The 21951-nt window shown below is 37.6% G+C and overlaps 2 protein-coding genes across 7 annotated transcripts in view; one reads left to right on the top strand and one right to left on the bottom strand.

Moving 5' to 3' along the window:
• The window catches only part of SLC6A4 (solute carrier family 6 member 4), a 35586-nt gene extending 28927 nt beyond the window's left edge, over positions 1–6659 (top strand). For all 4 annotated transcript variants that reach the window (XM_082371859.1, XM_082371858.1, XM_082371857.1 and 1 more), the window contains 2 exons: positions 5–172; positions 4360–6659. In XM_082371859.1, the coding sequence (XP_082227985.1) occupies positions 5–172; positions 4360–4434 (243 nt within the window). In that variant the 3' untranslated portion in view covers positions 4435–6659. The remainder of the gene's footprint in view (positions 1–4; positions 173–4359) is intronic.
• NSRP1 (nuclear speckle splicing regulatory protein 1) overlaps positions 6407–21951 on the bottom strand; it is a 73115-nt gene continuing 57570 nt past the window's right edge. For 2 of the 3 annotated variants that reach the window (XM_082371864.1, XM_082371863.1), the window contains one exon: positions 19133–20588. In XM_082371864.1, coding sequence (XP_082227990.1) covers positions 19535–20588 — 1054 coding nt within the window. In that variant the 3' untranslated portion in view covers positions 19133–19534. Of the gene's footprint in view, positions 18781–19094; positions 20589–21951 lie in introns of those variants that run through there. The other variant, XM_082371862.1, reaches the window with a different exon arrangement.

Genomic DNA, 21951 nt, shown 5'->3' with positions numbered 1-21951 from the left:
TTAGTTCATCATTTGCAGTTTTTTGATGAGCCCACCACAGCTACGACTTTTTCAGTATAATTATCCTCAGTGGAGCATCATCCTGGGTTACTGCATAGGAACCTCATCTTTCATCTGCATCCCGATGTATATAACTTATCGGCTGATCATCACTCCAGGGACACTTAAGGAGGTATGTGCTAGTGTGTGTGTGTGTTCAGATTGGTAACTGTTTGTGGAGAAAAGGGTTCTCTTCTTATGCTCTATTCAAAGGATATAAGTCCACCACAAGAATTCACCAGGAGGCTCTTAGTCTTATATAATTATATAACTATACCATCGTGTAGCCTCTAATAGCTGCCACTGTCACCTTAAGGCATCTCCCATAAGCCTCAAGTACAAAGGTGAAAGAGTGAGCTGGCCATTTGGATGCACCATAGCACACAGCTTGGTGTATAGCATTCTAAACATATCAGAAAACTGCTTTGCCTCCTGCATGGCATTGGGCATGGACATCAGATCAGTGGTGTCTGGAGCAATAACGCAAATTTGATTCAAGTGGATTTAAATTAAATCCACTTGGTTTAAGTGGAGATTATGATGGAAAATGTCTGTGGTCATTTTCTAACAGCAGTGTGACAAGGGCCGTTTTGAAAATCATCACTAAATAAGGGTGTTGCAACAATATCGTAGTTTTAGTTCGTCACTGGAGTGAAAAAAAAAGTTGCCATTTTAGCAAGATTCATGTCAGTAAATGAATAATGTGCTGTAAAAATTTCAATAACAGAATCTTACAATTTGTATAAGATTGTATATATTTTAAAGCATCTTCATGTAGACTATTTTATTTTGTTATCAAAATACTTTGTGAGGTGGATGGGCAGGTATCATTAGCAGACAAAGATACTGAGTCTGGGAATAATGCTGCTCATAGTTTCCTTATTTCAGTGACTTGTCCAGGGATACACAGTACAGGGAGGCTCAGAATCCAAGTCTTCTGGTTTTTGGTCCAATGCTCTTTCATGTTTAGGTGCAGCTTCTCTTTTGTGTCCTCAGGGTACTAATAGTTTGCTAATGTAGAAATTGGCTCTAGAGGTTAGGGAGAGATGAGTTGCCCCTTTTCATCCTGTACTGCCAGAGTTAGTGTTTAGGCTACCAGGATTCCCAGCAATGTTACAATTGAAAATGCTTGGGTCATTACTTGTTTGGTTGTGTTTCTTGCCATAGTAAGGTTACTGTGGCAGTAGAGCCTGAAGGAGTGGCCACTTATAAGTCTGTGGGTGGGTGCTTTTGTAGGAGACAAGCTCAAAGGTGAAGAGTGGTATTTGGGGGAAAGCTAGAGGGACTGTGCTCTATAATGACGTGAGAGCATAGGTGGGCTAGTCTATGGGCTCTTAGAAGCAAAATTTAAGTATCAGATCATCACACTCATCTTCCTAAAACATTTCACAAGAAACATGAAGCAAGAGAACATGAGGCCATTAAACAAACATCATCTCTTTTCTAAGAACTGAGATTGCTTCTTTTTCCAAACAGAAAGACTGAATTCTAGGTGAACAGAATTAGTAATTCTGCAAGGAGTTACTAATTTCCTACACCCAAAACAGTCCTATCACAACCTCATTCCTCCCAAAGGGGCTTGGACTCTGGTGTTGCCTGAAATACTCGCTCAGACCAGAGTCATTGTACTTGCTCCTTCAGGTTGTCCTTTATGGCAGTCATGATAGTCCACTGGCCCAGCTGACTCAAACCCAGAGGCCAAGGTCAGGGGTGGGAACTCTAGTTAGGTTAATAAATTTCAGTATTCTTTGGTCACAGACTGTACCTCAAGTCTTGATCATCTTTCTTGCAAATTCCCCCTGTTGGCCACAAGGAAATGCTACCCAAAGGTGTATAATTAACAGAGCTCAGATCCATTAGTAGTAGAGGTAAGGCCGATTGCAGGGTCATGTTTGTCATAGGCCACCAGATGGGAAACAGTGGGTTACCAGGAAGCATCATGATATAGCTGGTCAAGGGGGCCTAGGAGGGAAAAGACTATGGCAAGTCATTTACCTGCTCTGGGCCTTAGTTTCTTCATCTTTAAAATGTGCTCACTGAATTGGATTAACATTTCCAAAGTATGTTTTAAGGAGTAGTAGTAGTTCCGTGGGATATCAATAAGTGTTACTGCTGGGGGAAAAAGGTTACGTGGTCAAATAATTTTGGAGAATGCTGGATTAAGGCAAGGTAAATAGGTCTCTTTACTACAGGATTTCTCAAAAGCCTTAACATGCCTATGTGCATGCTTAATTTCTGAGAAGAATAAAGCATGCCATGTTTTTGCCAAGCACCCCAAGGGACTAAAATTTTTTTGTGAATACCAGACTTGACGGTCTGTAACATTCTATCTATGAGGGAGAGAGAACTCATATAAAATTTTGGTATGGTTAAAAAGAAAAAAAAAAGGTAAAATTCTTAACTCTTCTGGGCCCTAGCCATATACAAGGCTACAGTTTGTGGAGTGAGCCACCACTTGCTCACCTGTGATTTGGAGGCTATCATGTGCATCTGCAACCTGGAAGTCTCAAGGTTGGAGTCATCAACTGGATTAGGTCACTGCCCCCAGAAGCCCCTAGTAATCTGCACAAAGACACTGGGAAGATGGTCCCTAATAAGTTAGCATTCATGAAGATGGCAACAGTGATCCATTGCTTAGATGACTGCCTTGCAGAAGGCCAGGGACTGGCAAATTTTGAGAGCAATAGTAATGTGGCAACTGGAATGCTGCTGAAATACGGAAGACGAAGGTGGACCTGGCATTTTGGGAGATCAGCAGCCAGAAGGGCAGGAGAATGGGCAGGTGGGGGTAGGGCACAAAAGCCAAATGTTCTACTTTACAGTGTTGTTCACTGTGGGTCTTGCCTCTACCCTACATCTGACTGCTCTTCTCTCTCTGCACAGCAGAGCTCCACTGAAGACTAGTTAGAGTGATGTGTCCAGTTCCCAATTAGCAAGGCCTAATTCTCCTTAAGCAGTTATGGGTTACAGATTCATCTATGGGAAAGGATGGTTTGTGAAATTTTGCTTTCTATGACTTGACATGTCCAGGTAGTTGATGAGCACTGCAGCAACTCGTTTTCAAATGGATTTCCAGTGTGAGATTTTAGTTCTTGAATATTAAGGTCATTAGGAACACAACATGTACAATTTTGTGAACTTCATTACCTATGAGAATGGGAACTTTTAAAATTCCATAGGCCCTGCTCCCTAAAGAAGAATCAACCCCCAGAACCAGGAAATAAAAATGACTGAAGGGGACTACATACTTTTTCAATCCAAAATAAAAAGGATAAGTAGCAGAGCTTCACCTAAAATCAATAAATCAAAATATGCTTTCAGATCCAATTTTGCCTTGCTCACCATATGTACAGACTTTTGGCATCAAAGATTTTACTGAGCAACTTACTTACTTAACAAAGATTTTTTTCTAAACTTCTGCAGTGCTCCCCACATCCCTGAGCTGCTTCGTGTCACTGATGCTAAGTACTTTTGGCATCAAAGATTTTACTGAGCAACTTACTTACTTAACAAAGATTTTTTTCTAAACTTCTGCAGTGCTCCCCACATCCCTGAGCTGCTTCGTGTCACTGATGCTAAGTTTTGCAAGGCAGGCTGTATATCTCATACCCAAGCCCAAGCATATTTCAGATCTGTCCCAAAGCTTCTGAGGACCTCAGCTGTTTCTAAAGTAAAAATTCTCAGCCTTTTCCCTGTGCTAAGTTCTACGTCAACATGAGATTGCTTTAGGAATGATGATTTAAATGGGCACATCTTTTAAAATTTAATTATGTAATAATTTGCACCCTTGTATGAACTAACCAGTGCTCCTTTACAGGTAAATTCATTAAATCAGTAACATCCTGGCTGTTACAGTGGCTGATGGCACTGTGCACTGTGCCTGTAGCATGTATGCGGGCACAAGGAGCATGGCTGAGGTGGGGGGAGCCAGAATCCAGAGCTCATTCTGCTCCCCAAGCCCTGTGGGCCACATGAAGCCTCCTCTGACAAGAGAAAAGGATGCCCTTTCCCAGGCCATCAAAGGCATGTTACAGGCCAGCAGAGGTTCTATTGAAGGTCCATCATTTCTCCCATTAGTGTTATGATGACTTTCTTAATTAGTTTACAGATGCTTATATAGTTCCTGAATATGCCATTTTTACACATATTTGAGAATAAATTGCGGATTCCTTTCTTAAGGAAAGTCAGTAAGACTATTCCAATTTACTATTAAATGCCATTTAAATGCTACTTAACCTTTGTTTTAATATTAATATTGAAAAAAATTTTAAACTGTTAAATTATAAGAATATTTATAACATCATGTTTTCTTCCTAACAGCGTCTTATTAAAGGTATCACTCCAGAAACACCGACAGAAATTCCCTGTGGGGATATCCACTTGAATGCTGTGTAAAACATCAATGAAAGGAAAATGGCTTCCCAACAAGCTCTTCCTCCAGTTCTGACAAGTCACACCTTGCCTTCTCCCTCTAAGTCAATGAGTTGCCAGCTAAGCCTGCCGATGGAAGGGCCTTCTTCATAGAGACACAGTCCCAAAAGACTATGGTGCCCAGACTCTTATGGCCTCTAGCCACTTCTTTCTGTGAAATCTCCCAGACATGTTATCATGTTAGACTCTGTGATGCAGCTGAAGTGGACTGCTTTGGATGTGTGAGGGTGTGTATGGAGGTGATGAAAACCACCATGTCGTCAGTTAGGATTAGGTTTAGGATCAAGTCTGTGAAAGTCTCCTGTATCATTCCTTGTTACGATCATCAGTATCTAACATCGTTTGCTTCCAAAGGTTTCACTGTTCATGAATGCATAAACCATTTAGGAGAAAACAGGGATACTGTCTAGCTAGCCATATATTTCCTGAGTAGCATAGAATTCTATAGCTGGAATCTACTAGAACCCTGTAACCTGTGTGCTGCTCTGGAGTCAGGAGAGGAAGATGTAAGAAGCTAAGCTGAAAAATAATGTGTACGTGTGAGCATGTGTGCCTGTGTATACTGTTGTTCCAGTGTATCCCTATCTCTATTCTAATACTTTGGGCCCGTTACAAACTATATGAATTTCCTCTAGTTTTTCTTACATTAACAAATTCCACCTACTGAAATTTGTATGTATGTTATTATTTGAAGGGTATAATTACTACAACATGCTCTGCCACCTGCTCCTTTTCCAATGACACTACTTTAGCCCATACATCTTCCTTTATGGGCCATGCTTTAGTATTTCCTGCACTTCACTGCCATCTTCCTGTCTCTCTCTGCTAAACATTCAGGATAATGTTCCACAGGCAAATCTGGCCTATTTCATTAGTCACTGTGGCTTGGCTATGAACTACTTTGAAGATGAATATTGATAAATGCATCTTCAGTGTTCAGTTGACTATCTGGTTTAAGCTGTCTACTTCAAATGACTCCGTTTAACCATTAAGGTTACTTGGCTTTGTAAAGAGTGGATAAATCAAATTTTCACAGGGTGTAGAGATCTGGTACCCTGACCTAAACCAAGGTCATCCTCAACCCAAAAGTAATTGGAGAGTCTGGGTTAGCCTTAAATGCACCTCCTCCCAACCCCTTGACCCTTCCTGGTTGGCTACCAGGATAGTGAGCCCTCCAGATAATATTCAAGACTGAGTCTAAGTAAGCCTGATTGGAAAAGGGTCAGTTAAGTGAATAACCTTACACGCCACATAAAACCCTTAATACAGATCAAGTATATTTGACCTTCAGTGGCTTGGGACTCTCAGATGCATAGGTAGAGAAGCAAATTTTACCTTGTAGTGTGAGATTTCCTTACCAAAATCTTAAAGGGAGTAAAGCCTAGTCAATGATAAAAGGACTCAATGATCTGGCCCCATATCACATCAGTCCTCTGTATAAATCTAACTTAATCCTAACAACCTTATAGAAAGAAGATCCATATAGCAGAGGCCTAGTTTAATCTAATTATAGAGCTTCCTCCCTTGGCTTCCTTTCCCCAACACTATTCCCTGGCCATCTTCCTGTATTCCCCCTACATTCTTCTATTTCTGATTCTTTGCTTTTCCCAGCAGAATATTTTCCTCATAGATGTTAGCTGCCGAGAAGTTTCCCAAAATATTAGAGGAAAAGAGAGGGGGATTTTAAAATGACTGTTAACTGACCTACCTTCATTATCTTCACTCTTTCATTCCTTCCTGCTACCTCATGTCCATTCCCTTTGCTTTCTAGCATGCTGAAAGGAGAGAAGTTATATAAGTGGCAGCGTATTCGGTGGTAAATAGCTTTGCAAATTTAAGAACTTGCTTTATAAATATATTCAGATATGTATTCCCCCCATCCCACACACACATGCATTTTCCAAAGATACCATTTTTTAAAAAGCACTTTTTCAAACAAAGTTTTGTCAAGCCAGGTGTTATACAGGTGTTTTGAAAAGTTTTCAAATGTCACTAGACAGAAAAAATCCAAAATCTCTCCCCAGCATAGTTTGCATTTACTTGACCCCTATTTATCAATACTACCGTGGATTTTTTTTTTAAGGAAAACTTGAGTTGGTAAATGGACTTTAATCTTTTAAAGACCTTTTACATCTAATGTAGCATTTACATAAAAGTAAAAAATAAAAATGGACTGAATTGTAAAGTTATTTAAGTACTGAAGTTAATTTTTTTTCTGTGATTTTATTAGTGAGAAATACCTGAGAAATAGGCAAGACACAAGCAAAGGCATGGAGGCAGTTCAGTTGATTGAGGTTGTTCCTATATGTTGACATGTAATGGAGTCCGAAGAATTCATCTTTATTCCAAAAAACTTGCAACCCATTTAAAACTTATTCCATTTGTTGTGTGGAATGCATATGACTTGTAACCTAAATTCATTGCCCTGGCTGCCCCATGTAGAGATGGATGCAAAGACCCCAACAAACCCAAAGTCAATGTATTAGCTCCAAAATCAAACAATGACAATCAAATCAAATAATAAATCTCAAATCAAGGCAAAAAGTTATTCTTGAGATGAGTCACTCTCTCACTGTCCCTGCTTTTTACGAAACTTGTTAATTTGGTGCTACCAATCTCAATATTTAAGTGTAAATATGAATTTCCATTTAACTCACCCACCCCACCCTGACCCCTTAAAAGGGAGATTATTCTCCTAGAATTAGAACCATATTCTTTTGATAATTAGGAAAGGCTGACCTGATACATTGCATCTGTTGTATAACTGATTTGGAGGTCACTGTCAAGCAAAGCTTAAAACCATGGAATGCAGTGGCTTAACTGTGCTGTTCTTACGCATTTTAGACAATGCTTAGCTACCCAGTGGTACAATCCACACTTGGTTCCTTTCATAGCGTGTTTCTTTGCTCATAAATCAACACCTGGTGCTTAAGATATCATTAAATAAGGCAGTATTCAGAAGGCATTTTCTACCCTCCCTTTTTTCTTTTATTGTCAGAGATGGGTGGGGAAGTGAAATAGTAGATTCCTCAGAGAGACTATACTACAATCTGTCATCCCCATAAAGCAATAAAAGCAAAATAGTCCTATGCTAAGTGGAAGAAGTTGTATACTTTAAAGTCATCATTATTACACAAAAGGCTCTAAATTAGGAAGGGGAACTTAGAAAATGCTTGCTTGAGAAGTATGTTAGAGATTGAAATTTATAAATCCAAATATGGAAAAAAACCCATTAAGACAGGGAATATTCTTACACTGTGGAAAGCTTTCCTGGTCCACTTGAAACATTCTGAATTCTTTTCTTCAATATCAGAGATAAGTCAGTGATATTTATTAAAATTTGTCACGTTCAGTTCCATGGAAGGACTATTTTAAAAGCTCTAAATCTTTTTTTCTTACTTTTTATAGTATCACCTTTTCCCCTCATTGCTTAACTGTCTCTAAATTTCAATGATAGAACAATATTTTAAAGTTCAGATAACTACATTTAGAGGCAGAAACAAACCTAATTTCTCTACTCTTCTTGGGATCTGGAATTTTCTAAAGGAAGGTGAGCTTAAGTTTTATTTCCTCTCCTAGAATGAAATAATGCCCCTCTCAATTGTTTAGTAGGCATTTACCACAATGGAAAAGATGGAATCTTAAATATGTCTTTCCTTTTGTTACATACAGTTGGAATCCATTCAGTACTGTTTCTGCATTAGGTGTTTCAAAACAAATCATCTTTTCAGGAGAAGTCTTTATTTTTTGGAAATAATTCACAGTATATTTCAATTGGAATTTCAGGTTGTATTTCTCTTACCAACACATCATAAAATTCACACCAAATTGCTCTACCACCTATGCAAGTTTTTCCCTTAAGCTATCAAAAAGAGATTATTTCTTTGGCCAAATCTAATTTGGAACCAGTGTGCATTGGTGGAGCATGTCATCAGAAGAAAGTTTTACGTCTGCTGAACTAAGAAGAACCTTATCATTTAGGAGAGAGAAAAGATGATTTCAGTCCTTCAGTTCTACAACTGAAGACTACAATTATAGTAGATAATTTATTTCTAACAATTTGTAAACACTGACAGTCCAAACAACAAATATTTAGGAAGGAGCAGCTAGCCCATCTCTATGCTAAAATACCTAAATTTCCATAAATAAATAAGAACATTTGCTGTTTTTTTAAAAAAACCTATTTGATTCTTACTCAAACTCTAATATGATAAGTGTACCTTATCTTAAAACTTGATACATGAAAAATGCAAAGTTTAAAGGATAAAATTAGGGACTTTACATAAGAATTTGCAGTTATTTCTCCAGTGGCATTTCAAATATGATTTGATTTACAAAAAACATTTTCAGGATACTTTGTGTGTTGAACATATCAATGAGGTGCTTCAAAGTATGGATTATATAGTTAGTTGAATTATATAAATGGTATTTCTTTTTCCTCATCTTTCCTTTCTTCTTCCACATTATTTAGAGCTAAGAATAAATAAATTTCTTCCACTATTCACCTGTCAACAGTGGTAATATGAAATTTTCCATTAAACATTATTTTTTACATGAAACATGTTTATTTTTAAACTTTAGTGACAGAATTAAAACCTGTTTTATTTATACAAAATAGGAGTCCCCTCTTTAAGATGCATGAAATGCCCATGTATACATTTATGCAGTTTAGTCATAAATGTTCCAAACTATATTTTAAGATATCAGTAAATGCCTTTTGTTGTGAACTATTACTGTAATAACTCTTAACATCATGATGAATAGATTCTGTCTCATTAAAAAACAAAACAGAATAAAACCAAAAAAACCTTTCCAAACTCTTAAGGTTAAAAGAAAAATCTTAACTGTATATTGTCAAAACATTTACACATCCCCCAAAACATCACTGCATGTGGGACTTCCCTGGTGGCACAGTGGTTAAGACTCCATGCTCCCAATGCAGGGGGCCTGGGTTCAATCCCTGGTCTGGGAACTAGATCCCACATGCATGCCACAACTAAGAGTTCCATATCACAACTAAGGCACCGGCGAGCCACAACTAAGGAGCCTGCCTGCTGCAAAAAAGGAGCCCACCTGCCACAACTAAGACCAGACGCAACCAAATAAATAAATATAAAACCATTGCATGTGATTTGCAAATACTTAGCATCAAAAGTACCTAGAGTTAGAGATATTAAATTTCAGTAAAGCTAAATAAATTATTACAATTTTTGCAATTTGTGCAGAGCTTCAGTTTATAATGTGCTTTCACATAGATCATCTCATTGGATCATCAGAACTCTGGGTGACATGGCTGACAGGTGTTACTTCCCCCATTCTGCAGATAAGGAGCCTGAGGCTCAGAGAGGTCAGCTGATTTGCCCAGGTTCACACAGCTGGAAAGTTCTAGAACAGGCCTTATACCTAGGTTTTCTGATTGCAGGCCAAACATTACTTGCATGTCTTTCTTTAAAATCATCACCCATATAAAACTCTTAAAGAGAGCATAGGCAAAACATTCTCTGACATAAATCATGCCAATGTTTTCTTAGGTCAGTCTCCCAAGGCAATAGAAATAAAAACAAAAATAAACAAATGGGACCTAATCAAACTTACAAGCTTTTGCACAGCAAAGGAAACCATAAACAAAATGAAAAGACAACCTACAGAATGGGAGAAAACATTTGCAAATGATGCAACTGACAAGGGCTTAATCTCCGAAATATATAAACAGCTCATACAACTCAACAACAAAACAAACAACCCAATTGAAAAATTGGCAGAAGACCTAAATAGACATTTCTCCGAAGAAGACTTACAGATGGCCCTAGGCACATGAAAAGGTGCTCAACATCACTAATTATTAGAGAAATGCAAATCAAAACTACAATGAGGTACCACTTCACACCGGTCAGAATGGCCATCATTAAAAAGTCTACAAATAACAAATGCTGGAGAGGGTGTAGAGAAAAGGGAACCCTCCTACTCTGTTGATGGGAATGTAAGTTGGTGCAGCCACTATGGAAAACAGTATGGAGGTTCCTCAGAAAACTAAAAATAGAACTACCATATGATCCAGCAATCCCACTCCATATGATCCAGCAATCCCACTCCTGGGCATACATATCTGGACAAAACTATAATTAGAAAAGATACATGCACCCTTATGTTCATAGCAGCACTATTCACAAGTAGCCAAATGTCCATCAACAGATGAATGGATAAAGAAGATGTGGTACATATATATAATGGAATAGTACTAAGCCATAAAAAAGAATGCCATTTGCAGCAACACGGATGCAACCAGAGATTATCATACTAAGTGAAATAAGTCAGAAAGACAAATACCATATGATATCACTTACATGTGGAATCTAAAATATGACACAAACGAACCTATCTACAAAACAGAAACAGACTCACAGACATAGAGAACAGACTTGTGGTTGCCAAGGGGAAGGGGAGAGGGGGAAGGATGGACTGGGAGTTTGGGGTTAGTAGATGCAAACTATTCCATTTAGAATGGACAAACAGCAAGGTCCTACTGTATAGCACAGGGAACGATATCCAATCTCCTGGGATAAACCATAATGGAAAAGAATATTAAAAAAAAATAATGTAGGGACTTCCCTGGTGGTGCAGTGGTTAAGAATCTGCCTGCCAATGCAGGGGACACGGGTTCGAGCCCTGGTCTGGGAAGATCTCACATGCTGCGGAACAAATAAGCCCGTGTGCCACAACTACTGAGCCTGCGCTCTAAAGCCCATGAGCCACAACTACTGAAGCCCACAAGCCTAGAGCCCGTGCTCCGCAACAGGAGAAGCCACCGAATGAGAAGCCCGCACATGGCAACGAAGAGTATCCCCCACCCGCCGCAACTAGAGAAAGCCCACATGCAGCAGTGAAGACCCAACACAGCCAAAAATAAATAAATTAAAAAAAAAGAATGTATATATAACTGAGTCACTTTGCTGTACAGCAGAAACACAACATTGTAAATCCATTAAAAAAAGTCTTAACTAAAAACATCATCCATAGAAGCCAAAATACAGATGCTAAATTCAAAAAGGAAAATCATGAAGGATGTGTTTCCAACAAACAAGGACATTCTCCTACATAACCACAATAGGACCATCAAAATCAGGAAAGTAGCATTGATACATTACTGCCATCTAATCTCAGACACCATTCAATGATGTCCTTTTACCAAAAGGATCCAGTCTAGAACCACACGTTCATGTCTCTTTTGTCTCCCTCAGTCTGCAACAGTTTTCCAGACTTTCCTTGCTTCATGAACTTGACACTTTCGAATATTACAAGCTAGTTATTCTGTAGAATTTCTCTCAATTTGATTTGATAATTGACTCATGATTAGATTCAAGCTAATATACATTTTTGGCAGAAATATCACAGGAATGTTGTGTTCTCAGCACATTCTATCACATCGAGTATGATTCAATTTTTGTCCCCATACTGGTGATATTAACTTCAATCACTTCATTAAGGTGGTATCTGCCAGACTTTCTACCAAGTAAAGTTTCTTTTGTTTTTGTAATTAATATTTTGTAGGGGGTTTACTCTGAGACTGTGCGAATACAGTTCCTCATCTAACTTTCATTTTTTATGGATTCTTATTTTATTCAATGGATTATAATCAATTATTATTAATTTTGATGCTCAAATGGTTCCATATTTAGCCAGTGAGAATCCTTTCAAGCTGGCTCCAGTATCCTTTGACATGTCCCCATCATTCCTGGAACACTCACTTCCTTACCTTCTGGAGTAAGATGTTACAGTATCATCTTGTACTTTCTCTGCCACAGCCATTTCTCCAAGAAGTCCTGGTTTCTTTTAGTGAAGAATATATTTAGAACCCAAGATCTAGGTGCCAAGTATGCTCATTGGAGTGTCACTGATCCTGTCTTCTCACATGTGTGCACAAAAACACACATTTTCATCTATTATTATTTCTCTATCTTGAAAACTATGTGAGTTTATACCAGTAACTCCAGTTCCAAACCAACATTACAAAGTTCATTCTAATTTTCTCTCTTCATGTTTATAACCCCTTCTAGGGCAGTGAGAAACCTGGCTCCCATTATAACAAATATATTTACTTTTGATCAATATCCCTGAAGGTAAGCAATATTCCATTGCTGCTGTCACTGCCATCTACATAGCCCTTTTTACCCCATTCAGGTTCTGACACCTCATGCTGGGACTGTCCCTGTACAAACGCCCTTCTCACCCTGCTCAAGCTGACATCCCTTGTTGGGCAGTCACCATCACCACCCACTGCACAGATGCCCCCCCCTCCACCACTTGGGCTCAGATATCCTGAATGGACCTCCTTTCTGCATGGATTACCCCTCACATTCATTTGGGCTGCTCCTTCACGATGCTCTTCACTGTGTTTTAGTGACACCCAGCTCTGGGTCATGATAGCTTTACCTTGCTCAGCCCCACTTAATGGCTTCTGGACTGAATTGTTAGGGAAGGGATGGTGAAAAAGGAAGAGGACCGGTTTACATTCATTAATTTTTACAATTATAGCCTAAGAAAGCCATAGTCTTTTCTTAAGGGGCGGAGAGAGGAATGGGATTAGCAGTATAGGGGGATGGGCAAAGCTTGGACAAAGCATCTTCCAAGACAGAAACTTCAGTATTACAGTGTATCTCTAAACTCTTTTTCCAAAACCTTTCCTGCTTAGTATTCCTTTGATTCTTAAGGCTTTGTCTTCTTAACACAATTAAGAAGAATCTAGCACATATGGTACATAGCCCCCAATTTGCTGAATACATGAAAATAATGCAAACTTCATGTCATTTGTCTGGCCTAGTTTCCCTCCATAGTAAGTATGGCTCATGTCATACATTTTACCAAAAGCAAAAAAACTTTTCTGCACCTGTGTTAAGAGCAACCAGATAGGATTGAGAAGACAAGCTCAAGTCCTTTCTCATCCACTACCAAGCTAAGGAACCTTATTTAAGTCACTCAACTTTACTGGCCCCATCTCCTCATGGGTAATAATATACATATATACACACAATATATATACATATGATATATATACACACTAGTATTTACTGTGTGCTAACATCAGGCACAGCATTACGTACATTGTTTCAAGCAATCCTCATATCAGTCTTATGAAAGAGACCCTTTTATTATCCTCATATTACAAATAAGGAAAAAATAAAGTTCAGAGAACTTAGATAATTTGTCCAAGATTATGCAGCAAGTGGTGGACCCAAGATTTCCAAGTCTCAGCTATTAAACCTGATGTCATACCATCTTAAAAACATTTTAAATTCGAGGAGTTATAGATGATTTCCAAGTTCATTCTTGTTTTAAAATTCTAATTTTAAGAAATACTTAACAGATATTAAAGTAAATGAAGTTAAAACAATGAAGTAAAAACTCTTCTAAATGTTCACTCATGCCAGCTATTATAGTAGGTACTGGGCATACAAAGTTGAGATCAGATCTTTGCCTTCAAACAACTAACATACAATCATTATACCATAATGCTGTGATAGTATTACCCACAGAATTAAAAGGAAACAGAGGTGTGGCTGAAACAAAGAAAGGTATTATAAGAGGTTTTCTGGAGGCAATCACACTTCAGTTTTAAAAATAAGGAGTTAGGCAAAAACATGACTTTCCAGGCAAAGCGATTAGTATGTGAGAAGGCACGGTTACCTTGAAACAGCACTGCGTAACTGGTACGATTGGAACAGGAGTAAACAAGGGGAGGGAGAAGGAAAATTAAAGACACTGAATCACAGGAACAGCTGTTTACCTATTCAGAAAATTTCTTTTAAGTACATTATTTTAGACCTCATATATTTAAAAGAACACGTATCTAGCAACAAATATAATGAACCCCTTATTTATACTGGTCCCAATAATTCGTTATCCAAGAACTGCTGCCCTGTGCATAAGCCATTTGACTAATCAACATCTACATATTCTTCCTATAGAAATGACTAAGATTAACCAGCATGGCCAACATTCCTCCATTCATATATTAAAAACCTTAAATTACAAAAATGTTTACTGTGAGATATCTTATGCATACAGAATAATATATAAAACATATTTACAATTGATAGAGTGAATAGCCAAGTAACTACCACCCAGGTCAAAAAACTATTTCCAGCATCTAGAACCCATGTGTACGCTCCCATATCACAAATGGTATCTTGACTTTTGTAATTATTTCCTTGTTTTTCTTTAGTTTTACCACCTACCCATGTGTCTCTATACAGTTTTGCCTGTTTTATAAAAACTATATAAATTACTTTTTGTTTCTTACAACACTGAAATTCATCCTAGTTATACCTCTAGTATATTCATTTCACTGTATTGTGCATATATACACACTAGATTAATTTACTACTGATGGACATTTAGATTATTTCCAGTTTGATGGAAACACTATTATGAATATTCCTGATGCATCTGTGTAAGACAAATGTGCAGCATCAGTGTTACTAGGTAAAGCCAAATTGTTTTCCAAAAAGATCCTACCAGTTTATCTGCCACTAGTAGCATATGACTTACTTTTTGCTCCATATCTCACCAACACTTGGTATTGTAAGTCTCTACACATTTTTGCCATTCCTGGTGGATGTATAATGGTATTCATTGTAGTACTAATTTGAACAAATTTTTATTCACTGCTGAGTCTACCTCATATCCATATGGAAAAAAATCTTAATCTCTATATTATACCACACACAAAAATTCATTGCAGGTGCATGGTACATCTAAATGTGAAAAGAAGACAATAATGCTTCTAGAAGAGTGTTGTCCAGAACTTTCTGCAATGACAGAAATGTTCTATAAAGCTTCATTTCCCTCTATGGCAGCTCCTAGCTTCATACGGTTATTGAGCACTTCAAATATGTCTAGTGCAACTAAGGAACTGAATTTTAAATTTAACTTTTGATTAAGGTGAACTTTATCAAAATTAAAGATTTCTGTTCGCTAAAAATACCTTATGAGAGAGTGAAAAGGCAAGCCATACTGAGGTAGAAGTTACTTGCAAAGACAACTCCTATCCATATAGAGAATCAGTACAGGTCATGAAGAAAAAGGAAGATAGTCCTACTCACCCACTTCAAAACAAAAATAGGCAGGACTTCCCTGGTGGCACAGTGGTTAAGAATCCGCCTGCCAATGCAGGGGACACGGGTTCAAGCCCTGGTCCGGGAAGATCCCACAGGCCGCAGAGCAACTAAGTCCGTGCGCCACAACTACTGAGCCTGCGCTCTAGATCCCTCATGCCACAACTACTGAAGCCCACGCATAGAGCCCATGCTCTGCAACGAGAAGCCACTGCAATGAGAAGCCTGTGCACCACAACGAAGAGTAGCCCCTGCTCGCCGCAGCTAGAGAAAGCCTACACGCAGCAACAAAGACCCAGCGCAGCCAAAAATAAATAAATAAAATTTAAAAACAATAGGCAAAAGAAACAGATTCTTCAAAAATGAGATATCAAAATGCTAATAAATATGAAAGTCATCAGGGAACCCCAAAATAAAACCATGAGATACCATCACACCCACCAGAACGGCTCAAATTAAAAGACAAAAAGACAAAGGTTAAACAATTACAAGTGTAAGCAAGAATGTGAAGCAACTGTAACTCTCATACATTGGAGTTTATTTTGGAAAACTGACGTTACCTATTATTATGAACATATACTTACCCTATGGATCAGCAATTCCATTCCTAGGACCTAAGCAATCAATATATATATATGTACATACTAGAAGACAAATGTAAGAATGTTCCTAGAAGCATTATTCACAATAACCCCCAAATGGAAATAACTCAATGGCCATCAACAGTAGATGGATAAATATTATACAATCAAGAAAACAAGCAAAATTAATCTATGGTGTTAAAAGTAAAGGCAGGGAGTAGGCTGGGAAATGGTTTGAGGGGAGCTTCTGTGGGGCAGGTAATGGTCTCTTTTTGAATTGGGTATGTTCACTGTGTAAATCCATTAAACTATGTACTCATGATATATGTACTATTCTTTATGTTTGTTATACTACAATTTTTAAAAGCTTACTAAGAATATTCTGGCGATTTTTGGCACAGACTTATCAGAGGTGGAACCTTTTTGTGTCAAATAGGGCTTTTTTGGTAGAAATCTAAATCCAATTGGCCCAAGAGAAAAATACTGGTTTAAATATTGAAATATGATCTACTAGAGCCAAAGCTTCAAAAGCAATCATCAGGTCTTTGTCCTTCTCACCTCTCATTTCTGTTTTCTTTTGTGTGGGCTTTATTCTGTCAGGCAGTCAGGCACTCATTTTCCCATGTAACTCTGGAATTACTTCATCTTCACAGTCCAGAATTCTACTGGAAAACATCACTTTAAGTTATGACAAGTCTCAGAATTGGCCTATCTTGAGTCACATACCTTCCTGGAGCTCTTTCAGCCCCATTTGAAACACTGGACTAAGAGTAGTGAAGGGTACTTTCCCAAGGCACTATTCTCAGAAATGGGGGAGTGAATGCCAAAGAGGCAAAAACATCTCTACATCTGGGGAAGGAGAGAGAAGAAACCCTTAATTTGCAGTTTCTCCCTGAGTTATGTCAAACTTGGTTAATAAAAGTATTATGTAACAGAGCTATCACATGATCCAGCAATCCCACTCCTGGGTATATATCCAGGAAAAACCAAAAACTCTACTTGGAAAAGATACATGCACCCCAATGTTCATAACACTATTTACAATAGCCAAGACATGGAAACAACTCAAGTGCCCATCAACAGGCTGGCTTAAGAAGATGTGGTATATATACACAGTGGAATATTACTCAGCCATAAAAAAGAATAAAATATTGCCATTTGCAGCAACATGGGTGGACCAAGAAAAGAACATGCTTAGTGAAGTCAGAGAAAGACAAATACTGTATGACTTATATGTAGACTCTAAAAAATAATTCAAATTAATCTACATACAAAACAGAAAGACTCACAGACCTGGAAAACAAGCTTATGGTTTCCAAAGGGGAGAGGGAGGAAAGGAGGGACAAGAGTATGGGATTAACAGATACAAACTACTGTACATAAAATAAATAAGCAACAAGGCTTTACTATATAGCACAGGGAATTATATTCAGTATCTTCTAATAACCTATAATAGAATCTAAAAAAAGAAAAACTGAATCACTATGCTATATACCTGAAACACAATAATGTAAATCAATTACACTTAAATAATTTTGTTTTTTAAATATGTAACTTTTCCTATCTAAACCATCCATGCTGCTTTAAGTCTCTGAATTACTGGGAGAGGGAAATCAACAGTTTCTTATCAGATCTCTCCACCTCCAGTCTCTTTCTCCTAGGCTTTATCTTGCATACTATAGTCAAATGAAATCTTCCCAATTTATGGCTTTAGTACGACAACCCTAACAAAGGAATCCAATTCTCTACCAAAGTTGAAGATTTTTAGCCTGTCACTCATGGTCTTCCATGATCTCACCCTAACTCTTTCACAGTTACATTATACTACACCCCTCTGTGTAAACAAAGTCAGTGCTTTTGAAGTGTTTGTCACTGTCACTGATATATTTTCAAGTATTAGGGTGTAACCGATATTTAATGTGTCAGTCAAGAGATAGAGACATGAGCTTTCTTGCTACTTTTCCTTTCTGGTTTAAAAAGTATAACAAAATGATTTATGAATGCTAAATTTGATCTTTTATATATATTTTCTTAAAGACAATATTCTTACTAAACTATGTTTATCCTTCTAAAATAAGACAATGTGGTAACTCTTCATGAAGTATGAGATAAAAATAGCACTTTCTTAATGGGAAGACTGTTAAGAGAACTGTTTTCTCTGTATGATTCATCCTTTTCACATGAATAAATTATTTACAGTTTATAACTTCAAATGGTTAAGTTTCAAAGAATACAGAAATTTTAGTTTTATTTTGATATATAAATAGAAACTCTAATAAGATGTACTATATTTTTTAGAGTATATTAAACAAGACATGTTCATAAATAGGCCACCTGGATCTTTAGGTAATTTCTTTAGGCTGAGTATCTCCATCTTTTCACCCTCAGCTAAAACTGATTTATACACATAACCAATTTACTAACCTGCTAGGGTTCCAGAATTAAAGTGATTTTTAATTAAAAAAAAGAGAAATTACGGCATGACATGAATGACATTATTTTTAAAATAAAATATAAGCATCAATTAAACATACAAATATATCACTATTTTAATTTTCATTTAAGTGAGTATGTTGTGGGCTAAAAAGCTTAGACAAGATGTGTGATCTGGGGCTTCCCTGGTGGCGCAGTGGTTGAGAATCTGCCTGCCAATGCAGGGGACACGGGTTCGAGCCCTGGTCTGGGAAGATCCCACATGCCGCGGAGCAACTAGGCCCGTGAGCCACAATTACTGAGCCTGCGCATCTGGATCCTGCACTCCACAGCAAGAGAGGACACGATAGTGAGAGGCCCGCGCACCGCGATGAAGAGTGGCCCCCGCTTGCCACAACTAGAGAAAGCCCTCGCACAGAAACGAAGACCCAACACAGCCATAAATAAAATAAATAAATAAATAATTTTAAAAAAAAAAAATGTGTGATCTGTATTTTACACTTTAATACAAATTTTAGAACATAAAGTAAAACAATATTCTCTGTTCAAATCCACATATTTTAATCTGAAACATGACATTTATAAAACAAACAGCTCCTGCAACAAAAGCAACATAGAAGAGTTATTTAAATTATTTTTTAATGGTTGTAGTGAAGCCAATTTTCCTCATTAAGTACCTACAGGGATTCAGCACTCTCTTTAGGTTGCTTGAATACAACCAAGAATGTGGTATTGATAAGTAAATATTATATATTTAGTTAAACATTCAAGATAAAAGGATTGACTTCTGACTTAAATCTAAACCAAAAATGAATTTTGAAAATATATTTTAAAATACCCTCCCAACCACTGTTAACACACTCCTTTATGTGTTCACTCAACATTTGCCAGGAATTATAATTTTCTGTGCTTCCACAGGTCTTCCTATTGGGGCAGTTATCAATCATCTTCTTTCTCAATATATGTCTTTGCATTAACCCGTGCCATTTGCCGGGCCAAGTATCTGTCTCTCGCTGACATTACAGTTTCTTCGTTGCTCCTCTTTGCAAACTTGTTCACTGTCTCGTGTGGCCTCTCTTGTTCTTTGCCAGTCCCTTGGCATTCCTCTGTGATTCTGTGTTTTGCTCCCAGTGATGTGTCAGAACTAGAGGGTTTCTCTGGGTTTCTTTCTTTGTCCTTTTCCATGTTTCTCATTTTATTGGCTCTTTCCTGGTTAAAGAACCTATCCTTTGCCCTTTCTTGATTTCTTTCTGAAGATTGAACACTTACTTCTCGTTTTTCTCTATCTCTGTATTTATCACTGTTTTCATATCTTTCTTTCCTTGCTTTCATATGCTCTTCCTTTTCTTTGCTTTTCTCTTCTTTGCTTTTCTCTTCCTTCTCTCCTCCTTTCTCAATGTGTCGGTCATAATCATTTCGTTGTCTGTCTCTTTCTTGTTCTCTTGACGGGTATTTCTCCCTGTCTTTCTCCCTTTTCCATTCCCTATCACTTCTTTCTCTCTGGTCTCTTCCCCTCAGTCTATCTTCTTGTTCATGCCTCTTCCAGTGTGAATCTCTGTAACTGGCCTCTCTGTGCCTATGGGAATCCTTCTTTTCTTTTTGGTAATCACGGTCAGCGTAATAGTTGTCCTCCCTGGATTGTCTCTCTTGGTGCTGATCTTCTCTTTTCTCATGTCCTCTTGACTTGGAACTTTTTGTGTGGTATTTGGTACCATGCTCTCTTTCTTCACTAGATGACCGTGAGTGGGTATGACTCCTGTGGTGCCTGGAGTCATTTTTTAAGGTCTCTGTGCCCTTTTCCCTTCTGCAGTTCACTTTATTATCTTCTTCCATTTCATCATCCTCACTGATCTTAGCATCAAAGTCACTGTCTGCATCTGGGTTTTCCTCTACTTTCACAACAGTTTGGCGAATGCAGTTCTCATGAGGTGTTCTGTTTTCTGAACTTACTTCATCAGAATATCCCTTTGATTTCTCTTCTTTTATCCCAGACCTTAAGAAAAATAATGTAACAGAAAATGATACATTATCAATTATAGTAAATAAATGAAGTGTTCATATAAAGCTCATCAGTACTTAAGTCAATACACCTACACTATATAAACCTTCTGATTATCCCAAATTCGAAAAGGTGCTGCTGTCTATTTACCTTGTAAACATCTGCAAACTAGTATTTTCTAACCATTCCGAATATTTTCAATATTGGTAGAAATGAAAAAGTAAAAATCAGCCCTTCTGTATGGACCACTAGAACCTTCAGGCAGGGGTCTGTGCAAGGTCTTCATTTTTGCCAAGCACAGACAAAGAATAATTGGGAAAAGATATATTCTGAATATAAGTACTAGTTTACAACATGAGGTTCAAGTTGTGGTTTTGTTGGATTTTTACTTTATTTTTAAAAATATTTAAAAATAGTCCTGGAAGAAGATGAAGATAAATTTTTTCACAGCAAAATGGTGACAAAACCTAATTCTAAATATCACTAAATTATCCCTCTCATGACTGAAAAGGCACCAGCATCCTGCTCTACCCCTTGGCATCTTTTACAACAAAATGGAAATATGTGAATCAATCCAGCTATTACGATCAGTTACATTAACACTGTTTACATCACCTACATTTTCCCAGCCAATAAGCATGGTTAATTTATTTACATTACACATTTATTCTCACTAATCACTTACTCACCAAACAAAGCAACAACTATGGTTCTCTAGCAATTGCTGGCAAAAGTGTCTTGGCTAAAGGACTCACTAATAGTTAGGAATTCTATTATTAGACTCTGGGAATTGCAACTACTCTATGACATTATGGAGTTTCACAGGTGGCCTCACAACATTCCAGATGAAACTCTAATTTTTCATTCAAAAATTTCAGTCTTCAAATATGCTTTCTGAGACTCACAATTCTCACCAATTTTACAATCAAAACCTAGTAGTTGGGGTGTAATCCCTTCTCTTCATCCTTAATTCCATTCTCCTGCATCTCCTCCTTCCCTAGCAACAAAGACTCAGACCCTCTTATCTGAATGTTTCTATTCCAAAAAATGATTTCCTTAGATACAAGTTTAAGACAAATTTTACCTTCAGCTATATACTTACACCATAATCATTTCACCATCCCTATAATATTTTATAATTTTATTCAAAAATCCTCCAATCCTTACTTTCTAGACCAGTACTAATAGAAATGTCTACAGAAATGGGGAATTCCCTGACGGTCCAGTGGTTAGGACTCAGCGCTTTCACTGCCGGGGCCCAGGTTCAATCCCTGGTTGGGGAACTAAGATCCCACAGGCTGTGCAGCATGGCCAGAAAAAAAAAATGTCTACAGAAATAGTAATGTCTATATATCTG

Source organism: Balaenoptera borealis, assembly GCF_965194805.1.
Source record: "Balaenoptera borealis genome assembly, chromosome: 20".
Classification (NCBI taxonomy): Eukaryota; Metazoa; Chordata; class Mammalia; order Artiodactyla; family Balaenopteridae; genus Balaenoptera; species Balaenoptera borealis.
Note: the sequence above shows the minus strand (reverse complement) of the source record. Positions and strands in the feature narration are given on the sequence as shown.